At 34.5% G+C, this 21,135-nt stretch overlaps 2 protein-coding genes across 2 annotated transcripts; one reads left to right on the forward strand and one right to left on the reverse strand.

Moving 5' to 3' along the window:
- The first annotated feature begins 3,637 nt into the window (after window positions 1-3,637).
- On the forward strand, window positions 3,638-12,472 carry LOC105155211 (putative LRR receptor-like serine/threonine-protein kinase At1g56140). The gene is made up of 24 exons (XM_088877051.1): window positions 3,638-3,930; window positions 5,702-5,879; window positions 6,041-6,112; window positions 6,215-6,286; window positions 6,374-6,445; window positions 6,546-6,617; window positions 6,882-6,953; window positions 7,072-7,143; window positions 7,248-7,319; window positions 7,414-7,485; window positions 7,593-7,664; window positions 7,824-7,895; window positions 8,018-8,083; window positions 8,249-8,314; window positions 8,428-8,472; window positions 8,577-8,641; window positions 9,440-9,816; window positions 9,921-10,119; window positions 10,214-10,378; window positions 10,563-10,681; window positions 10,969-11,185; window positions 11,264-11,495; window positions 11,603-11,753; window positions 11,983-12,472. The coding sequence occupies exons 1-24, from the start codon at window positions 3,798-3,800 to the stop codon at window positions 12,376-12,378; spliced, it is 3,129 nt and encodes a 1,042-aa protein (XP_088733177.1). The 5' UTR covers window positions 3,638-3,797; the 3' UTR covers window positions 12,379-12,472.
- A 127-nt stretch (window positions 12,473-12,599) lies between these two features.
- On the reverse strand, window positions 12,600-13,535 carry LOC105155212 (uncharacterized). The gene has a single exon (XM_011071082.3). The coding sequence runs from the start codon at window positions 13,456-13,458 to the stop codon at window positions 12,841-12,843; it is 618 nt and encodes a 205-aa protein (XP_011069384.1). The 5' UTR covers window positions 13,459-13,535; the 3' UTR covers window positions 12,600-12,840.
- Between the last annotated feature and the right edge of the window lie 7,600 nt (window positions 13,536-21,135).

A 21,135-nucleotide genomic window follows, 5' to 3' on the forward strand; every position in this document is an offset into this window, starting at 1 on the left:
TTATACCCAATTAAATATATTCATGCATGATGAATGAAACATATACTACATAAATCTCAATATGATAATAAAATAATTCATAACACCCAACCATGTCTTCTCATCTAAAAGGCATCGCAAAATCATCCATGAATGATCAAATGCGTAAAGCATTACAGACTTCACATTTTAGTAAATTATCATAATATTTATAATTGTAATATTTATGAATTATTAATTTAGAGTTTTAATGGGACCTAATATTTATAAAGGAATTTTTCAAAAAAATATTATTTTATTATCTTATCGAATTTGATAATTTTTTACAAAGACCCAAGTCGGGACCGGAAGATTTTATTATTTTAGAGAGTTTATTAATTTATAGAGGTTTTACTGTATCTTTTAAGGAAAAATGCAAGCAACTTCATTGTATATTACAAGTGAGCAAATTATTCTCTTATGAAAAAAATAAATAGTGATTTACCTTCATGTATTTTTTAAAATACAACAATTTACCCCCTATAATTTTTAAAATGAAGCAATTTACCTCCATGTATAAGGAGGTAAATAACTTCATTTTAAAAAGCACAAGGAGATAAATTGCTATATTTTTTTTCATAGGAGGGTAATATGCTCATTTTCAATATCACAGGGGTAAATTGCTATTCACCCTATCTTTTAAATATGTTATTTATATTTCGTGTTATATATCTACAATTATATATATGACATAAATACTTAATATAAATAGTAAAGATGACATTATTTGAATTATAATAATAATATAAAAAATTTAAACCATTATAATTTATACTTCAATCTGCATCATTACAAGAAAATGGCTCAATAGTTACAAAAAAAGTTGATGCTAATATCAGCGTCGAGCAAGTTAGAAAAGTAAATTTTCGTTGCTAATCTATATTATTCAATATATACTTCGTTGCTAAATTCATTAGCAGGCAAACTTTTATTGTTAAATTCATTAGTAAATAAATTTATTGTATTAAATAATATAAATTAACAATAAAAAATATTACTTGTTAATAATTAGCTCGACGCTAATTTTTTTGTTGCTATTGACCCAATCTTTCTTTTTTTTTTTTCTTGTAATGCATAAAACCAATTAAAATAGATTTTTTTTAATGTTTTTAAAGACTGAAACATGCATGTGAAAAACCTGTAAATAGGCAGGTCTTTTGTTAATATAATATATTTAGAAATTAAGTCATGAGATATTATGTTTTTAATTTTTTCAAATACTAGAACATCCGTCCGTGTAACCGCTTAAGTTGACCAAAAGTTTGACATTTGAAATTTCATGAGTGTGAACTATATACTATGGTACCAAACAAAATGAGAAATCAAATGAGTCCATGACCAAGAAAACAACAGCATTACTAGTAAAATATACTCAGGTTGTGTGAATTATAAATATTTATAGAAAAATATCAAACTTATGTAAAATAATATAACATATATAAAATCCAATAAGTCAACGGATGTTGTACTTCTTGCAAGGTTCAAACAACCTTATCGTGACCAAATTAGTTACACTTGAGGTGAGTACGAGTTGTGATCGTCTCGCCGCCTTATTTGATATTTGAAATTTGAATTATTAGAACTATCACAACTTGCTTGTTAATTAACGTTTTAATTAGTTGTCCCACATCCCAATTGCCCCACTCTATATATATACACACACCACAGTTTATGTCGGGGAAAATGACAATATAAAGTTGTCCTTTTTTTTTTTTTTTGATTAGTTAAAATATAATTAATATTCCTCATACAACATGACTTTTAATTTAAATCTATACATTTGAATTTTATTAACAATGCTGATCAATTTTCACTTTATATGAATCTATTAATAATGATCAACTTATAACATTTGATTTAATTAAATTTTGAGTTTTATTCTTAATATTTTTGTGAAATTACAATTATCAAATTAGATAGATAATATCCTAATAAATTTTATTTGACTTAGGTTAGCTGCATCCCCGAAGAGATTCATTAGCAATCTTCGTGCAAGGGGAGTCTCCACATGAAAAAAAAAAATCAAGGGAGGTCAACGCTTTGCATGCAAGTCTAATTTTTTTTATTTAAAAAAAAAGAATAATACAAATAATAATTTTAATTTTAAAAAAATAAAAGATACAAAAATCAAAATGTCACAATTACATAACTAATAATATTTTATATTTATATATATGTATGAACATGAATGAAAGTATTAGAAACAACTTTGTGCCAAGAAAATACATTGGCCCATTAGTTTCTTTTATAATTACAAAAGTTCAAGTGGAGGTTTTTTATTCGAAAAGACCCTTATTCTTCCATAATTCTTACCTAATAATCCCCCCAAACAACCAAAAAATAATAAAAACTTGAGACAAATTGACAAGGATAATATATAAGAAGTCAAGAACGCCGCCCCCGGTAACGAATACTGACCATCATGCACACTGTCTTCACCCCACGCTTGAAAATTCCACGCCCCGGCCCCGGCCCCGGCCCCCGGCACTCCCACCCACACGTTAAATTTCAGTGTCTTTATTTTTATGTCCAAATCTGTGTTTGTACGCGTCGTATGCACTCATTCTCATCGGGTTTGGTCATAATCTTCCGACGACTCTTCAAGTCAGTTGGATGGACTGAAATACAAGTATGACATAAGAACGGGACATACCTAGTTCATGTTTTGTTCATTCTCATACATGTTCTATTCATGTATGCATGTGTGAGAGCCACAAAAAATGCCCTTCACACAAAGGATTGTTATATATTGATCCGTTTTGAAAATATGAAAGAATACTTTCCTTTCAAAAAAAGTTTTAGAATTATGCTTATGCCTCCTTCCGAGAATTATTTGTTTATGCCCGACTTACTCTCATTAGAGTCTGAACGAAAAATTTTGACATTATAAAAAAAGATTTACATAATTTTTTTATTTTATCCTTCATTTAATATTCAACAACACTTTGGTCTCTGGAGTGTTCTATACGTATTTTGAAAGATTTCGACCTGATTATCCTTAGACCCCGTTAAATATGTGAAATTACTCTTTCCTTTAGTTTTTTTTTTTTTCAATACACTTGCACATTTTCTGAGAATTTTCTATTTATAAGTCTATACCCCTTCCATTAAAGTTTGGATGAAAAATATTGATGTCGGCAAAATTTTACATAAACTTTACATTTCTCTTCATTCAGCATTCCGTATAATTTATTGATAAAAACATTTTAACTATATTTTTATATTATAAGGAGGTAAATGTAATATATGTAAAGTTAATTAAAAAGATTTTCGTGTCAATATTGTTTCGAAATTAATGATATCGGATAAAAAATAGTTGTTGATTAATGAAAAACTAGTCACACGTTCAATAATTTATACAGAATCCAAAATGAGGTGTAAAATTAGGAATTTTATGGAAATCTTTTGCTAGTATTAATATTTTTCGTTCAAATCCTGATACAAGTATTACACTTGTAAATAAAAAAATTCTCAAAATAAGTGTAAGTGTAATTTAAAGTTTTATTTGGGAGAAAGTATAATTTCAATTTCTGAAAGGGCCTAACTGTAATAAGTGACTGTCCTATATCCCAAAGATACATTAGCAATCATTAGTCGTAAAAATTAATTTCCCGTGCATACATAGATAGTTCAATGTACGCATACATATATGCGGGGTGTGTGTGTGTATTTTTATGTATCTCCTTCCACACGATGTGTACAGCTCTTTCCTCATATTTCTTCTATTCATTCAAAAGAAGCAGTAATCACTTCTAGTTTCTCACAAATATATATTTCACATGGCGGCGGCGCCGCCTCTAATTTCACGGCGGCGCTTGCTGGTCGTGTGCTTTTTGGTCGCCTTTGGCCGACTGATGGACACCGCCGGAGCTCAGAATAGAACTACTACGGCCACCACCGATCCTCTTGAAGGTACGCCCAACGAATGAGGTCTTTTTTTGTGCTTTGTTTTCTGAACACCTTACACGAATGATTATGATGATTTTTTTGTAATTATTTCCGGTTTACGGAACTTTACTCTTTTGGGAGGGTTGATTAGGAAAATTAAAAACAATTACTAAATTTTCAGTTAGTTAATTCTTTTTTTCAATTTTTATTTCTATACTTGTTCATTGTATTTGTGTCAAAAGACAACCAAGTCAGCTTATTATCTGTTCAGATAAAATTAGAAACGAGTGCCCTACTGTTTTGGTGGTTGGTCTTTCCTTTCTAATCTGATCTGTATGTGTCCCAATGAGGCAAATTTGCAAAATTAGTTCAACAGTTTGGTGTAATTATATGCAGACTCTTGTAGGTTGAGAAATTACATCTAGTATCTCTATCTAACAGATAGATTCTTCATTATCAAGATTCACCTGATTTGCTAATATTAGCCAAAAAAAAAATTTGAATGAAAATTCATATTTACCCGCAATTTACTTATTGTTGATTTATTCGAGGTCAAATAATTTTTTTTGGAGTGAACTATCCTTATACATCTTGACACACTAATGCATGTGAGGAGATATATCTCATCGTTGTAAGAGTAGTTAGAAAAAAATTTTTGGTTGACCTGTAATAAGTTAGTAATGATTTTCGTTTAATTTCTTTTTGCTATATCAGCAAATTCGATGAATTTTGGCTCAAACATTAGGGTATTAGATGTAATTTTTCAAACTACAGCGGTGTACGTGTAATTACACCAAAACTCAAGGGAGGACGATGTAATTATGCATAAAATCATAACAAGTACGTACAAATACTTTTGAGTATGTAAACTGTTAATTACAATTATATTTTAGACAAAGTTATGTAATTTATTCATGCATCAAAAGAATAAATTATCCTAAAAAATACTAATGAAAAGTATATTAATAAAAAGTATTCACATATAATACTAACAGAAATTGTGGTTATTCATCCATAATCTTTTATCGCAAGAACTAGAACATCCTTTGATTTATTGAATTATATATGTAATATTATTTTACATAAGTTTAATGTTTTTGTTAAAACACTTATAATTCATGCAATGTGTGAAGAATTTACTAGTAATTAAAGCAGTTGTTTTCTTTGTTGTGAACACATTTGATTTCTCATTGAGTTTCGCACTGTAGCTTATAATAGACTTTTCTTCACGTCATAGTTCACACTGATGAAAATTTCATCTTCCTTGTTATTACCTATTTTCCTCTATTAATTAAGATTGAATTTATAAGAACTCATTGACACTCTTCAATGTAATGTCCCGAACACTTCCAATTGAGCTCTTATTTTTTTAAGATACATTGAAATAATACCAGACAAGCTATCTTACTTTTGATAATACTGAAACTCAAAATTTCATCATTGTAACATGTCCAGAGATCTTGTGCTGTCCAAGCTACGCATCTGCAATATATTAAAATTAAAACAACAAGATTACTTGTGATTCCTTATTTCCAAGTTAAACCATATAATTAGTTGATATACACAATCTAAAGTTGTAGAGGTGGATGCTCTTTTAGTAACCGTTAGATAGATATGAACATACTGAGATTCATGCCCTGGGCTGCATCAATTATACCTATTCTTGAAAAGCCGAAATGCAATTTTCCATTTCCTTTCATGCTTTTCTAATATTCCCAGGATACGACATAAGTCTTTCACCGGCCCCTGTCCTAAACTTTGTTTTATGCTTAGTGGTAATTGATTTGATCCACAGCAAGAGCTCTCAATGCCATGTTTGCACGATGGAGGATTTCAGCTACAAATAATTGGAATATTAGTGGTGAATTATGTAGCGGTGTAGCCATTGATGATACAGAAATTATAACCTTAAATCCGGGCATTAAATGTGACTGCACCTACAACAATCGGACTACTTGCCACATTACTGCTCTGTAAGTAGAAATTTTTGAAATATTATATCCAGACCTTTTAACAGTGAGTTATTTTTTTTCTTATTTTTAATTTAAGTGGTTTACATACATACATTCAAGTTTACTTACTTCAATTACTTAGTCCAGGTGGTACAATTGACTGATTGTGTCCTTCTTTTCAGGAGAGTTTATGAATTGGATATTACCGGTACAATTCCAGACGAGCTCTGGAACTTGACCTATATGGATGATCTGTATGTTTAATTTCGATATGGGTTTTATTTTGGTATATCATATTATTAATAAGAAAGATGTATGCTATAATATTAACTTCTAGGCTCTTCTCTTTTATGCAGAAATTTAGCCCGAAATTATTTAACCGGTCCAATTCCTGCATCAATTGGCATTCTCAATCGCATGCAGTACTTGTATGAATCTTCTTTTTTCTATTTGTTTTTTTTTCATATTTGTGTCTTGGAATTCATTCTCAATCAAGTGTGTTGACATGCTTTTAGGAGCTTTGGGGAAAATGCATTGTCAGGGGAGGTTCCAAGAGAACTTGGACTGTTGACTGACTTAAGATCATTGTGTGTCCCTTTAGTTCCATTCATCCACGTGATCGAGTTGAAATTTCTCATTGTACTAAACATATTCTTACATTGTGTTAATGCATTTGTTTATGTGTAGGAGCTTTAACAGAAACAACTTATCTGGCCCTTTACCTGCTGAACTTGGGAACCTGTCACGACTAGCACAGATGTAAGTCTATATAGTTCTCAAGATTTGTTTGAATTCTGAATAAACTCAACCTTGGAAGTTTAATTATGAGTAATTCATTTCTTTAAGCTCCATATTTTATGATGATTTATTCACTCTTATCAATCCTGACCTGTAACCAAATTGTCGTTTACATTGTTCATCTCGATTCGTCCTGTCATTTCGAGCCACATACGGTTTCATTTTCCGGAGAGCAGAAATACTCTGGCTAACCTTTTACTTAAGTTTATCTTTCATCTTTGCCAGATATTTTGATAGCTCTGGAGTTAGTGGACAAATACCTCCAACATTTGCTAATCTTCGGAGCTTGGAGAGAGTGTGAGAGCACAAATAAAATTATCTTTCTCCTTTACTTCCCTCAACCCATGGAAAAATAATCATTTGATTTGAATTTGTTGATGATTTTTTCCATTGGAAATCATCGTTGGGAATTTAGGTGGGGGTCAGACACTGAACTCACAGGCCAGATACCTGACTTCATTGGAAATTGGTCAAACCTCATTCAACTGTGAGAGTGTATCCATTTTTCTTCCCCATTTCTATATGTTTTTGATTAATGCTTTATCTATCATTTTATAGCTTGGGAATCACTTTCTCATTATATGGCTGCAGGAGGTTTCACGGAAATTCATTTCAGGGTCTACTACCACCATCGTTTTCAAGTTTAACCTCTTTGAATGACTTGTGAGTGTCATCTTCTTCTTCGTATTTTTCATAATATATCTATTTCTTTCACGTTGCAAAAGCTATATTTTTTTTGTTCGGTTTTGATGCTTAGGAGGATAACTGAACTGTCTAATGGCATCCCTTCGCTCGACTTCCTCAGAAATATGACTTCTTTAGCTACCTTGTAAGGATATAAAGCATAGCTTCCAGTTCCACTAAATAAGTTGATACCATAACTGTCTTGACTTTTAATCATCGGCCACTAAACTAATGACTGAGACTTGTTCGCAGAGTTCTGCGGAACAATAATATTTCTGGTTCCATACCTTCATTTCTGGGTGAACTTCCGAGTTTGTCTCTCCTGTAAGTATCACTTTAACGTTATGCTTCCTCGAAGCATGTTGGAGACCACAGCATGAAAGTTGTTACACTGATATGAGCTTGAAATCTTATACAGCTGATTATACACTTAGATCCCAGTTATGTATTAATCTCCCACAAATGTGTTGATTCAATGTTCAGGGATTTGAGCTTCAACAATTTGAGGGGAAGAATTCCAGATTCACTTTTCAATCACAGGGTTCTCACTAACTTGTAATTAATTTCAACTCCTTACTTATGGTTAAAAAGCTCAGTTCCGGAGACCCCTTTCCTAGCCAAACAAAAAGAGGCAATAACCTAAGAAAGCTACTTAATTTGCCTTCTCAAATCTTCAGGTATCTTGGCAATAACCGGTTCTCCGGATCACTGTCATCCCAGAAGAGTCCATTTCTTAGGAATATGTGAGTATTCAAGCTTTCACGGTACTCGCTTCTTTGGTGGGATGTTAAGATTCTTTAGCAAGGATACTATTGAAACTAGATCAAGTCTATGTTTTCAATTTTACATGTTCTCCAAAGACACAAGTCCAAGGCATGCAGGCCTAACATCCTAGTATTTTCTCGCAGAGACTTATCATACAATGAATTATCAGGAAGCTTTCCGTCTTGGGTCAGCGAGCAGAACTTACAGCTGTATGATTGAACAAACCTGTATATTTTACATTCATAATTGCCTATTATGATGTTTATTCATCCTTTAAACTGTTATAGCTCACGCTGACATCAGCATCTTTTTTTTGGTTTAGTAATTTGGTTGCAAACAACTTCACCATTAGTCCCTCTAATGGCAGGTGAATAAATTTATATATACACATACCATGAAACTTTCATTTAGATTTTTATTCTCATTTACTCGTATCCATTGGTCATAACTTATTTTATTTTTGCTTTATAGTGCTTTGCGGTTTGGATTGAATTGTCTTCAGCGGAATTTTCCTTGCAGTCGAGGAGCTCCTATTTGTAAGTGATCTTTATTTCGACTACAGTAAATGATTTTGAGTGTTAATGACATTATTAGGAATTATTGCAAAACAAAAAGTGTATGGTTTTTGTCGTGGAAATTTTTGCTATCGTCTTATAGGCTAAGGCACATAAAAGAAGAAATAAAAAAAAGAAGGGTAAATTACAACGAGTTTCCTTAAAATTTGTTATAAACAAATACCCATGTGTTGTTTGGAAAATTACTAATACCGTTTTAATTTTAACGGCCCTACAACAACTAGCCCCATCCCTTTGTCTCTGTTGGGTTTCTATCAATTTTGAAGTGATCTGACCAAACTGCTCTTGTGGATTATGAATTATAATTTTACTTATTCTATAAAATTTTTCTAAATTTTTTTTTATGGATTAAGTGGATATTTTTTTTACAATTTTCGTTTTTTTTTTTTTAAATGACAATTTCAGGCCTCTATTCAAGGATTACATAATTTTATCAAATATTAGGGATATTGGTAATTTCCCTAATAACGAGAGGTACTCGTAATTTTACAAAATTTTACGGGAGCTCGCTATAATTTACCCTTTACTCACAGTTATTTAATAACCCACCCGTTGAACCATGTATTCATCAGATCAACTAGGCCTACAGAGTTTAGTTCAGAACGCAGAGAAATGTTAGTTACAAGATTGCATTCTAATACATGCATTCTAATTAGTCTGCGGCATGAGGCAATACATTGCATCACTAAGATTATTTACATCTTATACAAAGTAAATATCATTGATAATTACGTGTAATTTCTGGATGTTGTTGTCCAGATTCCAGCTTTGCAATTAACTGTGGTGGGATGCAGATTCTGTCTTCCGATCAGATTGTATATGAGAGGGATAATGAGACTCTTGGTCCAGCAACACATTATGTGACCCCTACGAGGAGATGGGCAGTCAGCAATGTTGGTCTGCCTGCTGATAGTACCAGTCCACAATATACAAGCACCTCTCTATCACAATTTACAAATACCTTGGATTCGTCTTTGTTCCAAATTGCTCGAATTTCAGCTGGATCATTAAGATACTATGGCTTGGGCCTGGAGAATGGTAATTACACTGTCAGACTCCTGTTTGCTGAGACAATAATTCTAGGCACTCGGACTTGGAGGAGTATTGGAAGGCGTGTTTTTGATATTTATGTCCAGGTCTGTGTTAAAGTAGAAACTTACTGATGTGAATGTACTTTTGAGATGTGATTCAAATGGACTCTATTTACTGACACCAATTGAAAGACATTTATTTGCTTCAGGGTAATCTGGTAATGAAAGACTTTGACATACTAAGAGAGGCCAATGGAACCTTCTTAAGAGCTGTTGTGAGGGAATTCAAAGTTCAGGTATCGGAAAACTATATCGATATCCATTTCTTTTGGGCAGGAAAAGGGACTTGCTGTATACCTTTCTCTGGTACATATGGACCTTTAATTTCAGCAATAAGTGCAACTCCAGGTATGTGCAAATTCAGACAGAATGGATCCAAGAAGTTTTGTGAGTTTGTTTTCTCAAATCCAATGCCAGTACTGACCACTAAGTATTTTGGCAGATTTCAGACCTTCTGTCTCAGGGAATCTTCCTGGTGGGAACAAGAACCGGACTGGTCTGATTGTGGGGATCACTGTTGCAGTTGCTGCTGCAAGTTTTCTTTCTCTAGCTGCAATATATTATGCCTTTCGGAGAAGAAAAATGCAGAAAAAGTTTGAGGATGAAGGTAATAAAGGAGATGAATTTGTTTTCTTGTGCGGAGGCATTTAAAGAATATCTTGCTAACATTTCTAATGGTTTATGATTACATTCTGAAAGCGTCCACAATGAGAACCAACTGAATTTGTGGAAGTATCATTCTATTAAACAAGAGAGGATTATCTCTACGAAATTTGTTTGTGCATTTGCAGAGTTATCAGGGTTTGATGTGCGACCTTACACCTTCAGTTATGCCGAACTTAAAACTGCAACGCATGACTTTAATGTTGCTAATAAGCTAGGCGAGGGAGGATTTGGACCTGTTTACAAGGTAAATGCTATTACAAGTTCTTAGACTATAAAAATGATAAGCGATAAGTCCCACATACATAACATGGGACCAGGAAACGATCCATCGAAAATTAGGCTGTCATATGCACATTGAAATTAAATGAAAAATAGGGAGAGAAAAGATAATGCATGATATCTACTGCATGAATCAACAAGTTCTGCATGTTGCTACGAACTTCTGTAGTTGATATGGTTATCATGTATTTATTTTCTTACCCATGAAACAGAGTGTAACGAGTAATTTATTCACTTTATTGAGATTTACAGGGAACACTTGAAGATGGAAGAGTAGTTGCCATTAAACAATTGTCCGTGGCATCACGTCAAGGGAAGACTGAGTTTTTGGCAGAGATTGCGACTATATCTGCTGTGCAACATCGTAACCTTGTGAAACTGTACGGTTGCTGCATTGAGGGAGATAAACGCTTGCTTGTTTATGAGTATCTCAAGAACAAGAGTCTTGATCAACTATTATTTGGAGCTGGTAAATTGGCTTTATGCCTATATGTTATAAAAGAGTTTTTTGCACTATAGATTAAATTGATCTGCTCTGATGGGACAGAGGGTAAAAGCTTATATCTCGACTGGGCAACCCGTTACGACATATGCTTGGGAGTAGCTAGAGGTCTTGCTTATCTTCATGAGGAATCTCGAGTACGAATTGTTCACAGAGATGTGAAAGCCAGCAACATCCTGCTTGATTCTAATCTCACACCCAAAATTTCAGATTTTGGCTTGGCCAAGTTATATGATGACAGTATGACCCATATAAGCACTCGAATTGCAGGCACAGTGTAAGATATATTCACAAATTTGAGATTCATTTCATAGCAATTTCAACTTCAATTAGATGGAATTAATGAGTGCATAATTGAGTTCTTTAATTGTTTTGCTCGTGTAGAGGGTATGTAGCACCAGAATACGCTATGCTTGGACGTCTTACTGAAAAGGCGGATACATTCAGTTTTGGAGTTGTAGCCCTGGAGATTATCTCTGGAAGGCCGAATTCGAACTTGGGTTTGGAAGATGACATGATATATCTTCTTGAATGGGTATGTGTTCTAGTTTGAATCCTTGTGCCGCACCAATCACATAAATAATCCTTCCGATATCATTTTACATAGTCCAACTCAACTGAAGGCGAGCGACTAGCACAAAAATTTCCGACATGATTGGTTGAATTTGGTCTGATGAGGTCCGCAGTCGGAAAGTAATTAAACAACAAAGTCCAGCTAATCCTTTTTATGTTGGTTGTAAAGAATGTTTGACATGCTTTTTCAGGTTTGGAATCTTCACGAAGACAACAGGGACATGGAGCTGGTGGACCCAACTTTACATCAATATGATGCCAAAACAGTGCAAAGGGTCATCGATGTGGCTCTTTTATGCACGCAAGCATCCCCAGCTTTACGGCCCCCAATGTCCCGTGTGGTTGCAATGCTCTCCGGAGACATTGAGGTGCCCTCTGTTATTTCTAAACCTGGGTACCTTACCGACTGGAACTTTAGTGATGTGACTACTTTTATGATGAGCGCCACGGGGGAGACTTCAACATCAAAGTCTAATACTAGTTATATGAACTCGAAAAGTGGAACCACCACCACAACAGATTACGCTCATTCACATGAAAATCCTGCAATACCCATTCTTCCTGACAGGATTGGTTCCGGCAGATGATGGAGTCAAGGACTCTCTGTATAGCAAGACATTCTTTGTTTTGTTTGTGTACGTGAGAAAAGCTTTGGACAATTTAAAGCTTTTGCTTTCCTCAGCAGAGTTTCCATTATTCTCCTATGATATATTGATTCTTGAAACTGCATCCATAATACTATCAGAATATTCCTAACTTTATTCAGAATTAAACCAAGAAACCATAAAACGTAACACACCAACAAAAATAACAAGAGAAAAAAACAAACGAATTCCCATAGTATTAAAATTTACTACACAAACGTTTATTCAACACAATTTCCATGATTTCTTCAGCAAAAGCAGAACAGAGAGTTCTGCAACTTCTCCGACCTAGCTACCACCCTAATAGCAGATCGCAGTATGTTCTGCCGGATATCATAGTCCAAGAAACAATAGGAATAAATAAACTCTGACGACGACTCCACGATGGCCAAAACAAAGCACACGTTAACTGCACAATATAACTCTGGTGAGACCCAACACCAAGCAAGACACAGTAAAGAAAAACAGGGTCACGAAATCCCGGGCTGACCATTTCCGGACAGGCTTGGATTCGACCCGCAAACTTTTGGCCCTCCGGAGGGCGTCAACCTCCTTCAGCAAATCAAACTCCACTCCCTTCCTCTTCAACTCCTCCACGCACTTAGACAGCAGCGAGGAGTCCTCTTTCTCCCTCTCTAACATCTTTTCCAGATGAAATTCCACATCGGTCTTGTACCTGATCGCCCATATGAAACCAAGCGAGCAGAAGAGAGAGCAGAGAGACGGGATCCATGATTTCCTGCAGAAATGGGGCCCGTTTCCATATGAGGCGGCGCTGAAGAGGAGGAGGAGGGCGGTGGAGTGAAAGACGAAGAAAAGGGAGTAGAGCTGAGTGATTTCTTTCCGGGTCGAATCCAATTGGGTTTCTTTGAGGGAGATCCGGTTGAGGATGAGCTCTTCCTCCTTCAGCCATTGCTTGAGGAGGAGCTTGTGGGTTGGGGTTCCGGCGATCTGGTGGAGCGGGTGCAGAGGCTTCGACTCCATTATTGATGATGATGATTTGTTATCGGCTGGATCGGCCATATATTTTGAGATGAAGGTGGAGAAAGTAGTGATATTAGCGAGGGGGGGAAGAGATTAAGGAAAACTGTGAAGAGGAGCGGTTTTTGTACCCCAACGGTCGACTTTAGGTTTTGAAATCTGCAACGGTCGAATTCTGGGTCGGTGATAATATTAATATCTGACTTTAATAATTAATTTAAAATTAGACCAAGGCATGTTGTGTCAACACCAAAAATTGGATATTTTAATCATATTGCTATACATCCAGATTAAGATTTGAATTTCCACCACTGTTACGATTCAATTTATATTTTTTTATTTTATGATTTTCATTTGATTGACAAAATATATACTTTGCATAACATTCAAACAACTAGCTGTTATCTCACGGCTTCTCTCGTAAATATAATAAATATTTTTTTATGTTTTAAAATATATTATAAATAAAAATAAAATATATAAATAAACACATTATTAAAAAAAATAACTATAATTTAAAAATATTATCAATACAATAAAAAATTCGTGTTGTTGACAGCCATTTATGAGTAAAAAATGCCTTTCTTAAGTTCAGAAATGGATTTAACATGGGGTCTGTTTATATATTCTAAAATTTACTAAATTCATTAGAAATTAAGATGTTTAAGATGTTATTGTCTGTTTGTATATGTGTTATATGTATTCAATGTTTAAAGTAATATGTAATTAGCTGGAGTTTTAGTTTAAAGAATGGATAAGAGTTTTCGACTATCATCTGATCTCATGTATTAACAAATTGATGCGGTTCGTTCATAAATACGATTGGGGGATTGATACTAATGTGTCGCCACATCATTTGGCACTGATGTGCCCACCCTGAGCCCTTGATCTGGGGTTGATGGTGTAGGCAAAAGCTCTATATTGGTTGCATACGAGGAGTTTGGTATTTTATAAAGGACAAAATGCATGAAACCCCCATGTGTTTTAAAAAGTACGTAAAAAACACCATCCTTGTTTTCAGAATAGGCCAAAAAATCCCTCCTGTTTTGTTTTATTCAGCAGAAAACCCCCATTTTGCTAGCAATTAATGGAAAGTGGAAGAAACGCGCGTCTGCTGCGTTTGGTAGTCATTTTCTGCAGTTTAGGTTCGTATTTAATGATAATTTGGACTAAAATACCCCTCTATGGGTCTATATGATATACAAAGGGCATTTTGGCTTGTTTTGTGTCTTCCTTTTGTCATTTCAAATCCTAAAAATAAGTATTAAATTTTGCTATATTAAATTTAAATTGAAATATTAAATTATATTAAATTTATTTAATATTAAATACTAAATTATGTTATATTTAAATTCAAATAATTTATAATTGTTAATTATTAAATCTAAAATTATTTTTAATTAATTAAAAATATATTTAATTACAATAATTATTATTAATTAGCAAAAAAAATTAATTATTATAATTATTTAAAATATTCTTAATTAACTAAAACATATTTTAATTAATATAATTAAAATTAATTAAAAAATTAAAAAAATATATGGTAGTTCGCCGGAAACTTAGAAACAAGTTTCGGCGCCGTTCGGACGAATTTCCGACGCCCAATGGTACCATTAAAATTCTCTCTTCAAGACGAACATTTTTATACCTTCAATTTGAGTTTTTGTCGATCATAGAGAGCGGGCTCAAGCAAGAATCGCTGAACATATTTGTCGTCGATTCGTCTCCGTTCGATCGAATCTCGGTGTGTTTTATATATGGAATTGTATTAGGGCAATGATTTTCTAATTCATATTATCTAGTTTCTGGATCAACCTTTCTAAAAAATCATGATCTGGTGTAGCAGGTTTCTGTTGAGATCATGATGTCAAGGAATATATTTTTATATGTTCTAATAAGCTACTGCATTTCTTTTTTAATTTTATCAATTACAAACTTGAGAAGTTTTGCTGAATGATGCCCCCTCCTTGTTCCGACTTTTCCATTTTCTTGTCTGTGCATTTTTTTTGTGTGTGGGGTGTGTGGGGGTGTGTGTGTGTGTGTATTTGTGTGTGTCACGATAGAACATGTTTTACTTTTATTTTGAACACAGAAGAAGTGAGGTTTTACTTTCACGATAGAACATGTTTTACTTTTATCTTCTGCGCCAACGAATGACATTTGCGTCTTGTTACATTTTCCATTCTCCTTCAATTTCTATGTCTTCATTTCTATCTTCACAACCCTTTTTCTCGTGCAGGATGTCACCATAGTTTCACAACATTTTATACTCATTACGGGTATTGTGTGTCTTTGTGGTCTATTTATATCCTTTGTAACATTTTTGTGTGCTTGCATAGATGTGTATTCTCATTTTCGTTTGCCTGATATGAAAGAGTATTTATTGAAACGAAGAGCAATAACAGGATAGGAGAGAGTGCATTGTCCCTCTTGTTTTTTCCTTTCAATATATCTCGTTAGCAAGAGTGGTCTTGGATTGATTTACTTTACTAGATGTGATATAGTGAGAGAAAAAGAGTGGAGGATTGATGAAATCTGATAAATGCCTTGGGTGGTTATGATTTGCTAACCAATTCTTGAATTGGTTGCCAGCGACCACTACAAAATATTGTAGTTTTGCACCCTGATTTTCGTGTGTTTAGTCATTTTGATTTCCTACCTGCTAATAGCGGTCTCCATAATTTTCACCCTTAAATCACATGGTAGTTTCTGTAGCATCACCTTGATTTTTGGGTACTCGCATAGAAGAGGGAGAATGGTCCTTTTGCTCAGGAACAATTAATCAGTTATATATGTTGTAGCTGATGCTTGACTTATGCTTGTACTTACATGTAGCTTATTGTTAATCAGGTAAACAACTAATCATTCACATGCCCAAGTTTCTGTTATTTTTCTGCCTTCAGGTATTTATGGGCAGTTTCATACATATTTGAGTAATAACAGTTTTCTAGTAATGTGATTTTGGTATTGGAGAAACCAGGATATTAGACCTATAAGTTGTTGAATTTGTGGTGTTGCTTGATAAATAGCACAACTGTTCCTGTGGCTATTCTTTAGAAAGTGAATGATTCCTTTATTGGAAGGAAACACTAGCTTTAACTTTTTGGAAGAGAGGTAAGTTTCATGAAATAATCAAAATCCATTACAAGTTTTATTGCTAACTTTGTTAAAGGTTGAGGCGTCTTGTGTGATTTATGTTTCTTGTCACTTGGGCTTTTGCTGAAATGCCTTAGTAAATACAAAGCTAAACCAGTGCTAATTGCTTTCTGTTAACCATCTCATGTATTCATAGCATTTTTTATTTTGATTTACTTTTTGATCTTATGTTGCTTTTGAGCAATATGGGTAGTTGGATTACTTTGAATGTACTTTTTTATTTCTTTTTTGTTTTTCTTTTTAAGGAATTGAATGCACTTTTCTGAATTAGGTAAATTGCGGGTATAAATTGCAGGAATTGTAGCGCAGGCGAAGAAAGAGGAAGTGTAGAAAGGAAAAGAGGAGGAGGAGGAGTCACCAACATTCAGATGATGATTCTTCTGATGATTCTGTTGATCAGCGGCATAAAAGGAGGAGCAGGAAGGCATATTCAGACTCTGATTCCGACGTAAGTGCTTCAAATGATTCGCGAGTGGGTAGGGGCAAGAAACGGTCTGAGAAAAAGAGCAGGAAACATCGCCATGACGATGACTAGCTTCGACAGTAGGTGATATGTCTTGTGCTTTTAAGGTTCCTCTAAACTGCTGCTAAGTGTGCCCTATTCAATCTTTAATCTTGTGGTTGATGAGCTTCTTGACGAAAACCCACTTTAGCTTAGTGGACAATGCATTAGTTTGGTGCATTTGCTGTTTTTCAGTATGACGTAATGTATCATTTAAATTGCTTTGTTCTTCTGGTTGTAAGAATTCTGATATTGACTAAGTATGCTATATGTGATTCCGACAAGCGATCGGTCTTGTTAGTTGAAATATTGCAGTAATGCTTTGGAATTTTATTGAGTTTAAAGTTGTTTTACTTATTGGTTCCTATTCGATGCTTTGGGGGAAGCCTGCCTGTGGGAATCAAGAAGAGCTTAAGTATTGCTGCTCTTTTAAACCCAGTGCTATTATTGGAGCAAAAAAGGTTGCAGCATTTTCGAGTGTTTATTATATATGTAATTGTATTAGGGCAATTACTTTATGATTAATATTATCCAGCTTCTGGATCAACCTCTCTGAAAATCATGATCCGTTGTAGCATGTTTCTGTTGAGATCATGATGTCAAGGAATATATATTTTTATATGTTCTAATCAGCTACTGCATTTCTTTTTCAATTTTATCGACCACAAACTTGAGAATTTTTGTTGAATGATGCCCTATCCATGTTTCGACGTTTCCATTTCCTTGTCTATGCGTCTTTTTTGTGTGTGTGTGTGGTGTGTGTGGGTGTGTGTGGGTGGGGTGTGAGTGTGTGCAAGGGTGTGTGTGTGTGTGTGTGTGTTTGTGTCACAGTAGAACATGTTTTACTTTCATTTTGAATATAGAAGAAGTGAGGTGTTCCTTTTCTTTTGCGCCAACGATTGCCATCTGCGTCTTGTTACATTTGCCATTCTTGTTCAATTTCTAATTATGGGCAGTTTCATACATATTTGAGTGATAACAGTTTCCTAGTAATGTGGTTTTGATATTGCAAAATCAGGATATTAGGCCTATAAGTTGTTGAATCTGGGTGTTGCTTGATAAATGGCACAGCTATTCCTGTGGCTCTTCTACAGAAGGTGAATGATTTCTTTACTGGAAGGAGACACTAGTTTTAACTTTTTGGAAGAGAGGTAAGTTTCATGAAGTAATCAAAATCCATTACAAGTTTTTATGCTAGCTTTGTTAAAGGTTGAGGCGTCTTGTGTGATTTATGTTTCTTGTCGCTTGGGCTTTTGCTGAAATGCCTTAGTAAATACAAAGTTAACGCAGTGCTAATTGCTTTCTGTTACCCATCCCATGTATTCATAGCATTTTGAATTTCGGTTTACTTTCTAATCTCATGTTGATTTTGAGCAGTATGGGTAGTTGGATTACCTTGAAGATACTTTTCTATTTCTTTTTTGTTTTTCTTTTTAAGGAATTGAAGGCACTTTTCTGAATTAGGTCAATTGCAGGTATAAATTGCAGGAATTAAAGCGCATGTGAAGAAAGAGGAAGAGTAGGAAGGAGAAGAAGAGGATGAGGAATCACCATCATTCAGATGATGATTCTGCTGATCTGGGGCATAAAAGGAGCAGAAGGAAGGCAAATACAGACTCTGATTCCGACGTCAGTGCTTCAGATAATTTGCGAGTGGGTAGGAGCAAGAAGCGGTCTGAAAAGAAGAGTAGGAAACATTGCCATGAAGAGGACTAGCTTCTACAGTGGGGTGATATGTCTTGTGCTTTTAAGGTTCCTCTAAACTGCTGCTAAGTATGCCCTTTTCAATCTTTAATTTGGTGGCTGATGAGCTTCTTGATGAAAACCACTTTAGCTTAGTGGACAATGCATTAGTTTGGTGCATTTGTTGTTTCTCAATTTGATGTAATTTATCATTTTAATTGCTTTGTTCTTATGGTTGTAAGAATTCTGATATTTACTGAGTATGCTATGTGTGATTCCGTCTAGCGATCGGTCTTGTTAGTTGAAATATTGCAGTAATGCTTTGGAATTTTATTGAGTTTAAAGTTATTTTACTTATTGGTTGCTATTCGATGTTTTGGGGGAAGCTTGCCTGTGGGCATCATGAAAAGCTTATCTATTGCTGCTCTTTTAAACCCAGTGCTATTATTGAAGCAAAGAAGGATGCAGGATTTCCGAGTGTGTTTTATATATGTTATTATATTAGGACAATTATTTTATTATTAATATTATCCAACTTCTGGATCAACCTCTCTGAAAATCATGATCTGGTGTAGCAAGTTTCTGTTGAGATCATTATGTCAAGAAATATATATTTTTATATGTTCTAATCAACTATTGCATTTCTTTTTCAATTTTGTCGACCACAAACTTGAGAAGCTTTGCTGAATGATGCCCCCTCCTTGTTCCGGCTTTTCAATTTCCTTGTGTGTGCGTCTTTTTGTGTGTGTGTGTGTGAGAGAGTGTATGTGTGGTGTGTGGGTGTGAGTGTGTGTGTGGAGTGTGGGTGTGGGGGGGGGGGGTGGGGGTGTGTGTGTGTGGGTGGGTGGGTGTGTGTGTGTGTCAGGGTAGAACATGTTTTACTTCCATTTTGAACATAGAAGAAATGAGGTGTTGCTTTTATCTTCTGCGCCGACGAATGCCATCTGCATCTTGTTACATTTGCCATTCTCATTCAATTTCTAATTACAGGGAGTTTCATACATATTTGAGTGGTAACAGTTTCCTAGTAATGTGGTTTTGGTATTGCAGAAACCAGGATATTACGCCTATATGTTGTTGAATGTGTGGTGTTGCTTGATAAATAACACAGCTGTTCCTGTGGCTCTTGTTTAGAAAGTGAATGATTCCTTTACTGGAAAGAGACACTAGCTTTAACTTTTTGGAAGAGAGGTAAGTTTCATGAAGTAATCAAAATTCATTACAAGTTTTTATGCTAACTTTGTTAAAGGTTGAAGCGTCTTGTGTGATTTATGTTTCTTGTCGCTTGGGCTTTTACTGAAATGCCTAGTAAATACAAAGCTAACCCAGTACTAATTGCTTTTTGTTAACCATTCCATGTATTCATAGAATTTTGATTTTGGTTTACTTTCTAATCTCATGTTGCCTTTGAGCAGTATGGGTAGTTGGATTACGTTGAAGATACTTTTAAATTTCTTTTTTGTTTTTCTTTTTAAGGAATTGAAGGTACTTTTCTGAATTAGGTAAATTGCAGGTATAAATTGCAGGAATTAAAGCGCATGCGAAGAAAGAGGAAAACTAGGAAGGAGAAAAGGAGGAGGATAAGTCACCATCATTCAGATGATGATTGTTTTGATGATTCTGCAGATCTGCGGCATAAAAGGAGGAGCAGGAAAGCATATTCTGACTCTGATTCCGACGTCAGTGCTTCAGATGATTTGCGAGTGGGTAGGGGCAAGAAGCAGTCTTAGAAGAAGAGCAGGAAACATCGCATGAAGAGTACTAGCTTCTACAGTGGGTGATATGTCTTGTGCTTTTGAGGTTCCTCTAAACTGTTGCTAAGTGTTCCCTTTTCAATCTTTAATCTGATGGTTGATGAGCTTCTTGATGAAAACCACTTTAGCTTAGTGGACAATGCATTAGTTTGGTGCAATTATTGTTTCTCAGTTGAATGTAATATATCATTTTAATTGCTTTGTTCTTCTAGTTGTAAGAATTCTGATATTTATTGAGTATGCTGGGTTTGATTCCGACAAGTGATCGGTCCTGTTAGTTGAAATATTGCAGTAATGCTTTGGAATTTTATTGAGTTTAAAGTTGTTTTACTTGTTGGTTGCTATTCGATGCTTTGGGGGAAGCCTGACTGTGGGCATCAAGAAGAGCTTAAGTATTGCTGCTCTTTTAAACCTAGTGCTATTATTGGATTAAAAAGGTTGCAGCATTTTCCCGTGTGTTTTATATATGTAATTGTATTAGGACAGTGATTTTGTGATTAATATTATCCAGCTTCTGGATCAACCTCTCTAAATATCATGATCTGGAGTAGCAAGTTTCTGTTGAGATCATGATACCAACGAATATATATTTTTATATGTTCTAATCAGCTACTGCATTTC

The sequence above is a fragment of the Sesamum indicum genome, linkage group LG13 (assembly GCF_026168435.1).
Source record: "Sesamum indicum cultivar Baizhima isolate 11 linkage group LG13, ASM2616843v1, whole genome shotgun sequence".
NCBI classification, from domain to species: Eukaryota; Viridiplantae; Streptophyta; class Magnoliopsida; order Lamiales; family Pedaliaceae; genus Sesamum; species Sesamum indicum.

Coding starts and splice junctions, on each gene's coding strand:
- LOC105155212 (XM_011071082.3), bottom strand. CDS start 13,458: ATGGCCGATCCAGCCGATAACAAATCATCATCATCAATAATGGAGTCG.
- LOC105155211 (XM_088877051.1), top strand. CDS start 3,798: ATGGCGGCGGCGCCGCCTCTAATTTCACGGCGGCGCTTGCTGGTCGTG. Junction 6,954..7,071: donor CTTCGGAGCTTGGAGAGAGT/GTGAGAGCACAA, acceptor TTGGGAATTTAG/GTGGGGGTCAGACACTGAAC. Junction 10,379..10,562: donor GAAAAAGTTTGAGGATGAAG/GTAATAAAGGAG, acceptor GTGCATTTGCAG/AGTTATCAGGGTTTGATGTG.